The 13446-nt window shown below is 40.8% G+C and overlaps 1 protein-coding gene across 2 annotated transcripts in view; it reads right to left on the bottom strand.

Moving 5' to 3' along the window:
- LOC128708092 (heterogeneous nuclear ribonucleoprotein L) overlaps positions 1-13446 on the bottom strand; it is a 168661-nt gene that overhangs the window by 34900 nt on the left and 120315 nt on the right. Inside the window, exons 4-6 of one of the 2 annotated variants that reach the window (XM_053803051.1) lie at positions 9121-9217; positions 6997-7054; positions 5226-5228 (exon numbers count right to left, since the gene is read on the bottom strand). In XM_053803051.1, coding sequence (XP_053659026.1) covers positions 5226-5228; positions 6997-7054; positions 9121-9217 — 158 coding nt within the window. The remainder of the gene's footprint in view (positions 1-5225; positions 5229-6996; positions 7055-9120; positions 9218-13446) is intronic. The other variant, XM_053803050.1, reaches the window with a different exon arrangement.

Here is a 13446-nt window from a genome sequence, read left to right as displayed (position 1 = left end):
GAAAAAAATCCCAATTAGAAACGGCTTGAAGGCACTTCTGGAAGGAGATGGGCTGGAGATGATGATAGGGAGAGCAGAGTAGTTGTGCGGTGAGATTGTGACGATAAAAATGAGAAAATAAAAATAAACAGATAGGACAGACAGATAGACAGATAGACAGATAGACAGACAAACAGATTACAATCATGGTTTTGCGAAAGACGTACAGCGAAACAGAGAGAAAGAAATTGAAAAAAAAATGCAACTGACAGTAGAGAAAATCATAATGGAAACTGTTTTTTAAAAGAATTTTAATGCTAGCTGGTAACGGAAGACACATAAACAATACTGATAGAACAGACTAAACAAGAGAAAGATATGTATGACAGATCCTAAATTTACCATTTTCTAGTACAAAGAGAATGATACACTACCATAATTATTTTTTAAAAACATAAAAATAACCAATGTAACTTCTAATTATAATTTCATTATCTAAAGCAACTAACTAAAAGAAGAAAAACACAAACATAAAAACATAACAATAGTATGTAAAGTCTACATGAAATGAATACATGAAAATAAAATCAAACAAAAACATTTAATAACAAAACTTAGCTCACAAAGGAGAAAACATGTGTAAATAAAAGGCAAGGAAAGAAAGCTATCAGATAATGAAAGTAGCAACCGGTCGTTATGTATAGTTAAATATTGTTGCTTTATTTTTCCCTGCAAAAAACCATGAAGCCCTCGAAGAAATGAACTAAATGCAGTAAAGTTTGCAATGCTATTTTCCGAAAGTTGCCCGTGTTGCACGGTTGCGTTCTTCTTTGTGGAGAGTTTATGCATTACATCAATCAAGTTTAGTTTTCCCGCGGGTCACATGAACTTACAGATTGAGTTGCTGTTGTTTCGTTTTTTACATCGTTGATTTGCATCACTGATTACAGCTGGCGGGGAAGAAACATAAACAACTTGCAAAGATGCTTGCTTGCAATACGTGTGCAGTGCCGCAGTGACAAATGGTGGTCTGGCAGTGTTAGTGCGCGATTTGTGCAGCATAAAAGCATGAAAGCGGTTTGCATTTTCTCACCGAAGGATGCGAAATAGAAACATGTAGCTGAGATGATGCGGAAATATGACTTGGTATACAACAACTTGAACAGTTTAATTTTTTTTTATATTTTAAAGTTTATGATGAACATAATTTGTAAAACTGGATGGGTAATTTACATTTCAACTAATGCGGTAGCGTTGGATTTACACTGCATGCGAGATTGTTACATGATTGTATGTTAAAGTGCGAATCAACAACAAACACTGATCCCATCCAGCGGAATAAGCGTGTTATATCCATTTAGTTTATTCAATTCTCTCCCAACCTATTTAAACTCTGAAAGCGCTGAGTTTCCGCTTTTTCCAATGCACAACCACTACAATACGACACTTATCTACCACAGGTTATGGTCCGAACGCTATCGTACGCCATAAAAAAGGTCCCAGGTAATCAGATTTACACTTAATTTTAGCGCCATTCTCACACCCATCGACACGGCCCGATCGCTGTGCCAGAGCGCTGCTATCGCGACACACAAAAGGGTGAACATTTAAACTTGTTCTGGATCGTTACCGCCACCCATGGGGCGATAAAGGGCACGTAAGTCCACGCTGCATCGGTGCTGATAATGTGCAAAATTGAATCAATAATAAAGAACCTTTCTCCACCGGTTCGATACACCTACAGATTTATACTCATAACTAGCTTATGGGAGGAACTTCGCTACCACAGGTAAATCGACCAAATGTCAAACATTTTCCACACGAAATAGGATTGATAGGGAAGCGAAAAAAAACAAAAACTCTAGCAACACAAAACTGCCCATTTTCCACTATCGTCACGATCCTTCCATTTGATTTAGGATGACACTTTATGGCGTCATTGCTGGCGTAAGCAAAACACAAGAGCCGTGAGTCAATTACGGTCATAAATTTTGTGAAATCTTTCCAACCAACCACCGCAGTAGGCCAACAACAGAAATGGACTAACAAAAGTTATGAAATGTTTCTCAGTCAACTTTCTTCTTCTGAAAATGACAAAGTAGCAAAAAGGTAAACCCGTTTTGGATTGGCTAATGTTTGCTGTGTTGAAATAGTCAATCGTCTATCCACAAAGAGTTGCTAGCATACATATTGGATAAGTAGCACCAGGCGTCTCCATTGGTAGATCGATGGTCTTTTTTACGATATCGCTATTGTAAGTAAGTTTGATTTTTATTTCTTAAAATACGAATCTGTCCTTCCGTTACATGATGGAAATATCTTCTGGTTGAAAAATTGCGCATTACATTCGTTACCTGCAACCTCGTGACCATAAATGTGAAAACGTTGCAGCACTGAAGTGCAATCAAACTTGCAACAGCTTATTACAGCACACCACTGGAAGTGCAACAAGCGGAAAAAGTTTTCCCACGGTATGTGGACACTTCTTCCTGAAAATTAGTTACCCAGCAGACTTGTTTCCGATGAACTTTTTCTTTGCGAAAAACCACCGAAACACTTACGAACAATCTCAACCGAAGCGTCACATTGCATCGGTTGGTTGGTGACCATTACACCAAGAGCGTTAGCAACATCAACAACTAGTTCTTGAAAATTATTTTGCAACTTTTATTGCACCGTATGCAACTTTTGGTTAGCTTTTCGAATAAGAAAGTTACATTCGATCTAGTTTCTTTAATGCTGCGTTAAGTTCTACATTGAACCTGACAACGACTATATTTATTTAGTTTCCATCTGGTTGTTGGCAACTTAAAATCTTTTTAACAAAAGTGGTCTTTAGTTTCGTTTGTTACACTACAACCGGAACGTTGTCTGGGTCTGTCATTCACCCGTTATCAGGTCCTCACGGTGTCAGCACCCTTTGACGCGAACCTGTTGCCGCCGAAGGAAGGAATCCGATGATTCTTCTACGGGGCCGTGCCGAATCCTATTTTAAGGAGTACGCGCAACCCACAAATTGCGTACCGCTTCAACGTCACCACAATCACTTGGTGGTGTTTTCTTCGCCCCGACCATCGGAGTGGAATGCTCGTTCTGAATATTTTAAATACCATCCGCTCATGGGTGCGGAACAAGTGTCCGCATCGTGTTCACACTAGTGTGCTTTGTTTTGCCTGCGGGGTTGAAAAGAGATTTTTTTTTTGTTTACTTTTGTAATGCGAAACAAAAGGACACCCATTGCTCGTATTTCGCACATAACCTGATCCATTCGCAATTGTGCAATTGCATTCAATAGACAAGCGCAAGGGAGATTCATTTGTTCGAGCGGCCGAATTGTGCGATTGTGTTGTGCGGCAACAAGCGGGTTAACGGCCGATTTATTTTTGGTTGTAGAGTATGCGAGAGTCACAAATTACGGTCAATGGAACTGGGCCGACACACATCGACTGGCTGCAGTGTTGAACATTAATTGTTTGTCAGTATGTGTATTTACGCTTTTTCTATGTCACACCTAAAAAAAAAACAAGCAAAAAAATGTTATGCATTTTACGTATTTTTGTTGCAATAATTAATCAAGTGCTGGAACTTTCTAAAAGCTTGAGAGAATTTTTCAAGTTCAGAAAAGAAATCTGTTATATTACCAGAATGCGGTTATTATATTAGACATCAGCAGCATCAGCAGCGGAAATCTATGATTTTTGCAATGATGTATTAATAAGCTTGAAAAAACCTACTGAACAGAATAATCAGAATAAGTTTATCATCATCTAACTTTGCAACTCAATCAACAACATACAGAAGATGCAGCACTCATAAAGGGCCAGCGATTTTCATCCGACTTTTTAATCAAATTCCAAGCAATCCCGTCACGTTTGCGTTGCGCCCTAATTGAATTCCAAGCTGGGTCACAAATCGTGCCTGCTGAACGGTGCCACCGGAACCGTTACCAATTCGGCCCTGTCGATCAAAAGAAGTGCTGCATGGCAAAAAGTTAAGAAACATAACCCTTGGATGAATGTTGCTGCGCCCGATCCTGCCATCTATACCCGGCACAAGACATTGATACGATAAAGTTGCCCCCATATGTGAAGGCGCTACAGGGGCCACGAAACAAGAAAGCCCCGAAACAAATCGTGATGATGTGCGCTCATTTCGGAAGGACCTGTGAGATTAATCATCATTGACAACTCGGGCCCGTACGACATCCATCGCGAGCGGCATAATGAGTTGTACAATGTAGCGTCAAAGCGTCATGTACACGACGTCGCGTACGAGAACGGGAAAACAAACACAACAAAACCGAACTAACCATAAAAGCAAATTTCCCTACGGACCGCCAACCACCGAGCGGTGAACGTGTATGTATGTGAGTGTGTGGTTTGTACGCTTGTGACTCAGTTACGTCAATGCCCGGGCCGTACATGACTTCCGGCACGGGTTTGAGGTTATGCTTTTCCAGCGAGTGCGCTTCGGTTCGGTCGCACACTTCAAGGACGGCAGTGCCGCGACGGGATCCTTCCCACCTCCGTGCCGGCAGCAGCAGAAACGTGTCAAAACCCCGTTGGCAAAGAATGGAATTTTCTTGCGACGAAAATGAAGTTGCAGATTGTGCTGGGCAACGCAAACTCAAACCGGCACCGCAAAGAAAGGGGTGGCTGGTGGCCCGAAAATATCACCCACATCAATCTCTTTTACGATGACTTCGTCATTCAAAGCTGTCATCGTTGGCGATCAAACGGTACACGGTAAGCACAGTCGGCCTCTGACTGCTGACAGCTGAATGGTTAAGGTGTTTTTTCTCGTCGCACTGGTACCCAAAGGAGATGTGCAGGCTATTTAATAGTGGACGATATTGTTACAAACACGCGGGAAAATCGTTTTCGGATGCGATCCGGTCAGTTGTGAGTGCATCCATTAGTTCGGAACAATTGGTGTACTCGGCCGTAATATGCGCCATCTGGCGGCAAACTTCATAGGCATGCCAACACTGTGTGTTTTGACAGCTGTCAGGCAGCAGTAGTGGTGCACGTAGAGCACCACAAATGGAGCGTAATTGGAAACGAAACGATCACTCGTGGATCGAATAGACAAATTGATCTGTGGCCAGTGTGCGACACTAAATATGCACAAATTGCAATGGGGTTCTGTGGCGCATATATTTTTCTTCGCCCCTCTCTCATCAATCAGAGCCCGTTTGTTGGGTTCAATTTTTCTTATCCCAACTCTCCGCGGGTACATAGGACAACTTTCTGCATTTCATTTTGCCATCGTCGCACGACGGCAATTAATTCAACAAAAATGCACATCCATCCACTCTAGCTTCCGATCATTGCATTCAAAGCTGGATCTCCCGCACTTGCATCGCCCACCACCTCCTAACAATATCGTGGGAAATTATTCAGTGAAATATTTGTTTGTTATTCTACCGATTATTCTGCCTGTGGTTGTTTCTTCTTCCCCTGGCATCCGCGTTTGCCTTGCACCCAGTGTAAAGTGCGCACCCGGTTACGTAAACATGGCCCGTCCATCGTTTTGCAGCATTACGGGTGGTAACATTTATTTTTAAGCACCACGGCACGTTCCTCTTGGAAAGGGGAAACCGGAGCCGAACCGGAGCACGAAAAACAATCCAGCTCGATTGGCGCACACACATGATGCACAAGATATTAATTGCTCAATCAAGATCGAATTTCGCCGAGCGCCATGTTTTTGTGTGCGGCTGGATGTGCATCAAATTCTAGCGGCTTGAATCACCATTAATTGAACGGCTACAGCGGGCGTACACGCACGGCCGTACCAGCTGCGCGTATCGGGGGATACGGTCTGGCGTCCCCGTGTGACGTTCGCGTATCAAGGCAAATTAAATCAATAAAGCACTGGTCGGAGAAGCATTTTAATTGAAACACGAACGGGCGCTGTCAGTTCGGTATTTGGTCAAGTTCGGGACACAAAGCAAGCCCGCCACACGGTTCACGACTGACAAAGATGAGATTTATGTGCTCGAAAACTTAATGCGCTAAAATGGTATCTTATTAATGCAAGTAGAAGAGCTGGCGTAGTTGGTTAAGATGTAGGTGAATTAAAGTCAACCTGTAACAAAAGGTGCTATTAGATAAGAAACTTAACGAAGAACAATTGCTAACATGGTAAATATTCTGTCATACAAATCTTTTTTGAGAAAACTGACCTTCTTATCACTTTTAGTATTTGTTTAATCTTCCTCCATAACATAATGAACAACTAGCAAATTAAAATAAATACACAGTAACTGTCGTTCTTCTATATTAACAAGTAAATTTCAAAAGGAAACAAAAGGAAAAAAACGTCACAGCTGCTTTTAGCACAAATTAATAATTAGAAACATATTCTATACGCACGCCATCGCTGCTCAAGAAAGGCAACAGGAGGCGAAACAATGAAACACAGCGGCCGATAGCAATACAAGACAAGTCGCTAGCAATAATGGTATGAACGTGCAGAAAAAAACAAATGCAAAAGAAACACATAACGTAACAAATAGCTCACGATAGTGAGAATAAAATTCAATTCAAGAAGTTCAATGAGAGTGACAATACATGGAGATACAAAAACGAATGGTTAACGTAGCGTTTAATGGATTAAATCTTAATCAAACTTAATAAACCACGAACAAAGGTATGGTGAAAAACAACAAACTCGATCGTTACGAAAGGCACGATATGAGCACGATGTAAAGGGAACGAGGTGGCGAGAGGGGGTTGGGCATTGGGTGGGTAGTAGGGGGAGTTTTGGTTGAGAACAGAACCAAGTTCGACCAAAGAAAAACTTCTTCTAGGTGAGAAAATCATTCTTAAAATCGCGCTTGAAGGTAGAGAAGGGTGAAAAGTAAGTAGTAGTTTAGTAGTATCATAATATTTGTTGTAAGTTTACTATCTTTTTTTTTAGAAGAAGATGAGGAAAGTTTGGAGGAATAAATGTGAGAAATATTCAAAAAGGAAAAAGAAACTTGAACAAAGTAAAGGAAGAAAACATCCTTACCCAGCGTGTAGTCCCAACTGGAGTCACTGTCGTTTTTGTAAACATTGAGTTTTTCTGGCTGTTGATGTTGATGTAGTTGGAGTTGTAGTTGTTGTATATGATGCAGGTGCATTTTTATATATATTTTTTTGCAAATGTTGCGAGTTTTGAGGTTGATGAGATTGTTGTTGATGTTTTGTTGTTGGAAGGTTGGAGGTAGTTGTATTTTTTTTTTATTTAGGCGATAGATAGATTGTTTTGTTGTTGTTGTTGTTGTTGTTGTTGATGTTGTTGTTGCCGCAACCAGTTCAGGTATCAGGTTTGTTTATAGCAGGTGTGATTGGCGCCGAAATGTATCCCGAAAAGAGACCGAAAAGGAAGAAGGAACGATACGTATCCGTGTTGTTGATTGTGTTGCCAATGTTGGATGTTGTTTCATGTGGTTGTATATATGATGGTGGTAGAAGAAGTAAGAGTAGTTGTATTAGAGTTCATTGTTGATGGCAGTAAGGGGGGGTTTTATTTGGGGGGGTGGCAGAGTGGTGCGGGAACGGAAGGGAGAAATTAGGTTGCACAGAACGTTGTACGTATGGGTAAAAGAAATTAGGAACAGGATAGATATAGAGAAAAATAGAGAGAGATAGAGCGATGTAGTGATAATTGTGGTTGATGTTGAATGTTGTTGGTTGGTTGTTTTGATGTAGTTTTGCGACAGATTCGGAAAGAAAAGAAAGACAATAAAATGGACAAAACAATGGAAAAATAAATATTTTGGTTCGATCTGGTTTTTTGTGGTTATGTCTAACGGTATTGTAGAATATAGAACAGGGATATGGAGTAACAAGTAGAAAACAATGGACACCGGGAGAAAAGTGGGCTTCGGGGAGGTAGGAATGAAATTACTTTTCCTGCAGCACAGTTTGTTTGTAGTGGTTTTTTTCCTCTCAGGAATACGGTTCGGAATGACGAGCATAAGGGCGACACAGCCACAGCGAAGGTGGGTCAATAAAAAAAAATCTATTGGACTAGTGTACATAATGTGACGCGGGGGAATAACATTCAAACATGTTCAAGATGGAAAAGTAAGAACAAAAAGGAAAAGAAAATACAATCAAACGGCAAAGTTTTTTGCTAATCGTAACGTAGCTCAGCTACTTGCTGAACAAACTATTGCTGTAGTGGTTCAATACATCATTACACGTGTGACATTTGTCTGACAGTTACTCTACAATGAATGGAAATCTAAGAATGATTTTGCAATACTAGTACATAACAACTAAAAACCACAGAGAAATGATGTTTTGGTCTTGCTTTACTTTTTACAGTTCTAATTTTTGGTTTATAAGTGTCACGCAAAACTTTCTTACAAAGAAAAGATAGATCACACATTTCACAGCGTTCATCGGCAGAAAAATAAACAAAGAAGAAGATGAAAGAAAAAGAAACAAATGCAAGGAGAGAAAGGTAAAAGACCAAAAGAATTGAAACATGAAAGATACCAAAATCGCACCTTTTTCGGGGTTTTTTTAAATAAATTTTTGTAACAAAAAATTATGGTGGTGCAAGAGTAGTGCCCACTTGAGTCAGGGTGGAAATTGGTAAATTTTTGATGCTGTTTCTGTTTTGCTTTTTGCGGCGTTATAGCAGAAAGGGGAGGAGCGAAGATAGTTAAAAGTATTCGTACGTTTTATCTGTAGTTCTGTAGCATGTTTATCAATTTTATTTGGATTGAGAATTAATGAAAAGAAAGGAAAGAAAATAAGAACAAACGAATCAAAACACACGATCGAGCGGTTGAAGGGGTTGATTTTATAATTTATTTTTTTAGAAGAAGTAGTAAAAAGAGGAAACGAGTTTTCGTTTTTTTTACTTATCGCAACAAAACGAGAGAGTAAACGAAAAGAGAGGAAAACAACAAATAGGGAATGGAATTCTTTGGGTGAAGGGGTTCGTTTGATTGGGATGGAAAAAGGACGAGAAACTCGAAGCAAAGAAGAGCAAAGAAAGAAATGGACAAGTACAGCCAGATGGAAGGTGGTGGGATAGAGACAGTAAACTAGTTTTTTTTTCGGGGTGGTTTCTAAGGGAGAGGGACAGTAGAGAAGGGAAGACGGAGCGAGTTTCGGGAGGCGTGGGCTTAATTACCTTTGCGTAGTCGATCTTCAGTGTGCAGCAGCCGGAGTAGATGTCGCAACCGTTTAGGCTGTCTTTGGCACGAGTCGCTGACTCTATGCTGTCAAACGTGTCGGAGCAAAAATGGTTCTTGGTTAAGGAAAAAACGTTTCATTTTAAATGTAATACATCGATAAATTGCGGAAATCAAGGAACATAAAACAATATCATCCATTTAACATATTTTCTAATCAACAGATCAACAACTTGAAACTTTTGATTTTAAACGCCTGACTAAACCAATCCAACATATGAAGCTCCGAATTTCGGCGAATTTTGATACTTTAGCTTTATTTCTCTTTTCTGCTAAACAATAAAAGTATCCTTTCTTGGCTTTCAAAACACAATAAGTCTTGAAGAATCACTCAAGCGAGTACAACTTGAGTTGAGCACTACCATTAAGGAAAAACTGAAAACCTTTTGAACTATTCTGCTTTCACTTCACCCATTTCTTCCCCCTTGTTGGCTGCTAATGTTTAACACTTTCGCGCTACTTCTACCGGTACCAATCTGCACCGGCAGCTAATGGTGTTAAATGTTCACCATAGCATAGAGCGGTGTGCACAGAATCCTTGAATATCTGCTCAACAACAACACGTTCCAACACGGGAAAAGGCGTAGAACATCAAAAAGTTAAAATTCACCCCCCGAACGGTTGGCTAACAGAAGGCAGGATGCAAATCAGACCATTTCAGGCTCTTAGCACACTCAATAATAGTGGCGCTGCTCCGCACAGAAGCACACGGCAAAGCCTAGGGAATATAACGAGCCTACGGGGCTTAAGGAAATTGTTTCCGAATTAAACCATTCCCCCAGGAGTTGCCGGAGGTTTCATGGATGATTTCCTTGATGAACGCCCAAACACTTCCAGGACGCTCCAGCACACATGCACAGGATCCTTCTTTTCGCTTGTTCGAGCGGAAAATGAGAACAGCTTAATCGGCAATTTTTAGACGGCCGCACAGCAGGCAAGCCCACCAACGTTTTCGTAACCACCTGCGAAGGGACTCCCGCTTCTAGGAAGTGTAAACCGGTTTGTCGGAACGAAGCATATTAATGTCTCTGACCCAACTATATTGTCCGGAAACGATGGAGAACGGACGGTGGACCGCAGATTTAGCCAGCAGAGATCAAAGTCTCCACACCGAACATCGCAACCGCTCAACCGATGCGTATAGTAAAATTAAACGAGCGTTCAAATATCTCCAGGACGCCATCTTTTGACCAAACCTTCGCTAGAACTAGAACAGCGTTAGAAACAATCTACCGAACGGCACCACAGGCATACTATCAAACCTGTTTCCCTAGGTACAAGGCTTTGGGTTTCGTGTGCATCGTTGGAACGGGGGGAAGAAAACAGCCAAAACTTCCTGACACACGCGTTCCTTAACCTTTTGTTCGTTCGGTCCGACAAACTTCTGACTTTAGGGACGTTTTAAGAAGTTAGCCAACGTTTGCCCGGTGCTAAAGATCGTCGCAGATTTTGCGGACACAGTTGTCAGCACTTTTGGCCCCTTTGGAACACGGGGTCACTAATTTAGTTTTGTGATCGTGTTTTCGGGGGGGGGGGGGGTGATGATGACTTTGCTGGTCCTATCCAGCGCATAAGACGAATCTTACTCGCAAAAAGTGGAATCAACTGTAATCTTGCCTTTTTTGGCTAATGTTATGTAAATGCTTAATTTTAGAATGAAGCCACACTAAGAACACTAAATTAAATGAGAATGTTCATAAACACAAAAAACTGATGGTTTGAAATCCAATCCAATCCAATCCAATCCCGACGCATGGGAAACCCGTGCCGCATACGTCTAGTCATTAATTTTTTATCAAACAATTTGCAATATATTCACAAAACTGTCGTCGTAAAGTTAATCTCCACAGAATTGAGCTAGTAGTAGTGTGTTGGAGAATGGAGAAAAAAAAGCATGGCTAACACATTGACACCATCGTATCAAGAATTTAAAAAGGACAACCCATCCATCAGCACATCCTGGGGCAGGGGACGTACTGTGCTGTCTTCTGCTTTCCAACGTATACATACTTTACCGTACTTTACTCTTTCAATACAAAGCAACAACAACAAAAAAGGTCCCAACAAACAAAAGACTACGCACAACACAACGACGGGCACATCATGCGCGAAAATGATAATTCAGTTTAAGGGAAATTTTCACATTTTTACGACCCGCCCGCTTATTTTCCACCAGTTTCCGGCGGTACACCATACATCTTTACCACACACGGGCACACGCGACCATGAACGAGGGTCGCCAGGATTCATCAATAACGAATGACAACTTGGTTTATGAGGTTCTAAATCCTGAAAGGGGTATGTTTGTTGTGCGGAAGCGATGGAGCACCGAGGAACGTACGCTGTTCAAACAAGCTTCAGTTGCTTCGTAGTTCGAGCTGTGTTTTAAGCCGTCGTATGCCGGAAAATTTATGAGTTAATCTTTGTAGGTGAAAAATCGACTTTTTCAGTTAAAAAGCATTGTTTGATATCATAAATTATGACTATGCATCCTTTTTCTCGAGAGCATCGTTTTTTTGCCTGGCCGGCCATACAGACTTCAGTTACCACAAAGCCGGATATTCAGCCCTTGCTATGGGAGATCTGGAACGGATGATAATTCATGCAATAAGAAAAAACTTTAAAGAAAGTTAGATATTCTGGGATTCATAAATAATTGAAGATGTTTTGAGATTCGTTAACCCGTTTCGGTAGCATTAGAAATTTGATAATGAGTGTTTGAACCTCTAAGGACTGGAGATATAAAACTTCAAGAACTAATTTATGAAATTATTGAGATCCATCAAAATTGGAGATCAATTCGAAGGAATTAAATACTTAAAACATTAAGTTTTTGAATATTTTTCTATAGTTTTACGCTTAACACTTCACAAAAGACAACACTAATTGGGACACGTGCTCGAAATTTCCACCTTATTTCTTACTGTTCATGTCAGCTTGTATGAACACAATGAAGGCTAATTTTCGAATCCATGTAAGCAAATTTTCAACAAAATAAATCCATCCAGGAATCTCGCTTTCAACCAAATTTTTGTTCCAGTACGGTGGATTCATACCGAGAAAATGTGAAAATCCGTAAACATCAGGGACTGACGTTCGTTTTGATTAAAATTTTGTACAGAAAGGTGCAAAGGGATTTAAAATAACACATGAAAAAAGCACATGAATGTGGCATTTAAACCTGTCATGCACATACAAATTCCACTGCAATAGACGTATCTATTGGTTGTGGTTGTGGTAAACGCAACAACAAATTTCCCAAAAAAGAAACAATGAATAGAAAATCCGAAAAAATACATTGGATTACATTTGTAATGCTGTTGTTAATAAAACATAGAACCGATTTCCAAGAAAATATATTTTGCAATTACAATTAAAGTCCGCCTGAAGGGATTGGTGAATACAAATGGCGGGGAAAAAACAACATTGCATGCATGCATGTGGCAGGATCTTTTTCTATGTTTCGCTATCGAGGATTATCCAACGGAATGACTATTGCTGGTAAAAACGTTAACGGCTTCTACGGCAGCGAATCGACTAGAAACGGAGAGGTTATTTTTCCAGCAGGACTATCTACTTGAACTTCGTACACGTGGCTCACCAAACAGGCGCACGGTCCCCGATGTTCGGTGGTGCATTGGGGCATACATTTGAAGATGATTACATCGTAAAATCCGTACGGCAAGCACCAGGGTTCCATAAGATTTCAAACGAATCGAACGGAACGAAGTCAACGAGCTCGAATGCATCGCCGGACGCCAAACGCCAAAGCAGCGTGTGTTTAACACATTTTTATTTTACTGCTAAAGCACTATACGATGCGCCATCTCCCGTTGGGATATTGTTTGTGTGTGTGTGTGTTTTGTTTTTGGGGGCGAAGTGGGAGGGGCGGTCGGGATGTATTCACCTGTGCGAAATTAAAATCCCACCTGTTCACCATTTTACACTCTGCGCACTGCCGCGCTTGTGAAAAAAATGGCGGACAAAGAGGAAACGAAGCGAGCAGCAGTAACGCTTAAGACGATACTTTACTGCCCTCATTATCAGACCGTTTTCCCGTACAGCAACGAACCGTGAGTAGCGAAACAAAACCAAACGCAACAGAAACGTGGTCTTAAAAATGATCAGAATTTATCACTGATTAAAGCTTAAGCGCTGGAAGCAAAAGTGTTATTAAGGTTTCGCGCGTCGCGTCGTTCAATGTGTCCTGTGCCGCATTGCTTTTATTGCTTGTGTTCCGGGTGTTTCAAAAGCGGCAGCAGCGG

This window comes from Anopheles marshallii, chromosome 2 (genome assembly GCF_943734725.1).
Source record: "Anopheles marshallii chromosome 2, idAnoMarsDA_429_01, whole genome shotgun sequence".
Lineage (NCBI taxonomy): Eukaryota > Metazoa > Arthropoda > Insecta > Diptera > Culicidae > Anopheles > Anopheles marshallii.
This window is presented reverse-complemented; position numbering and strand designations above follow the sequence as displayed.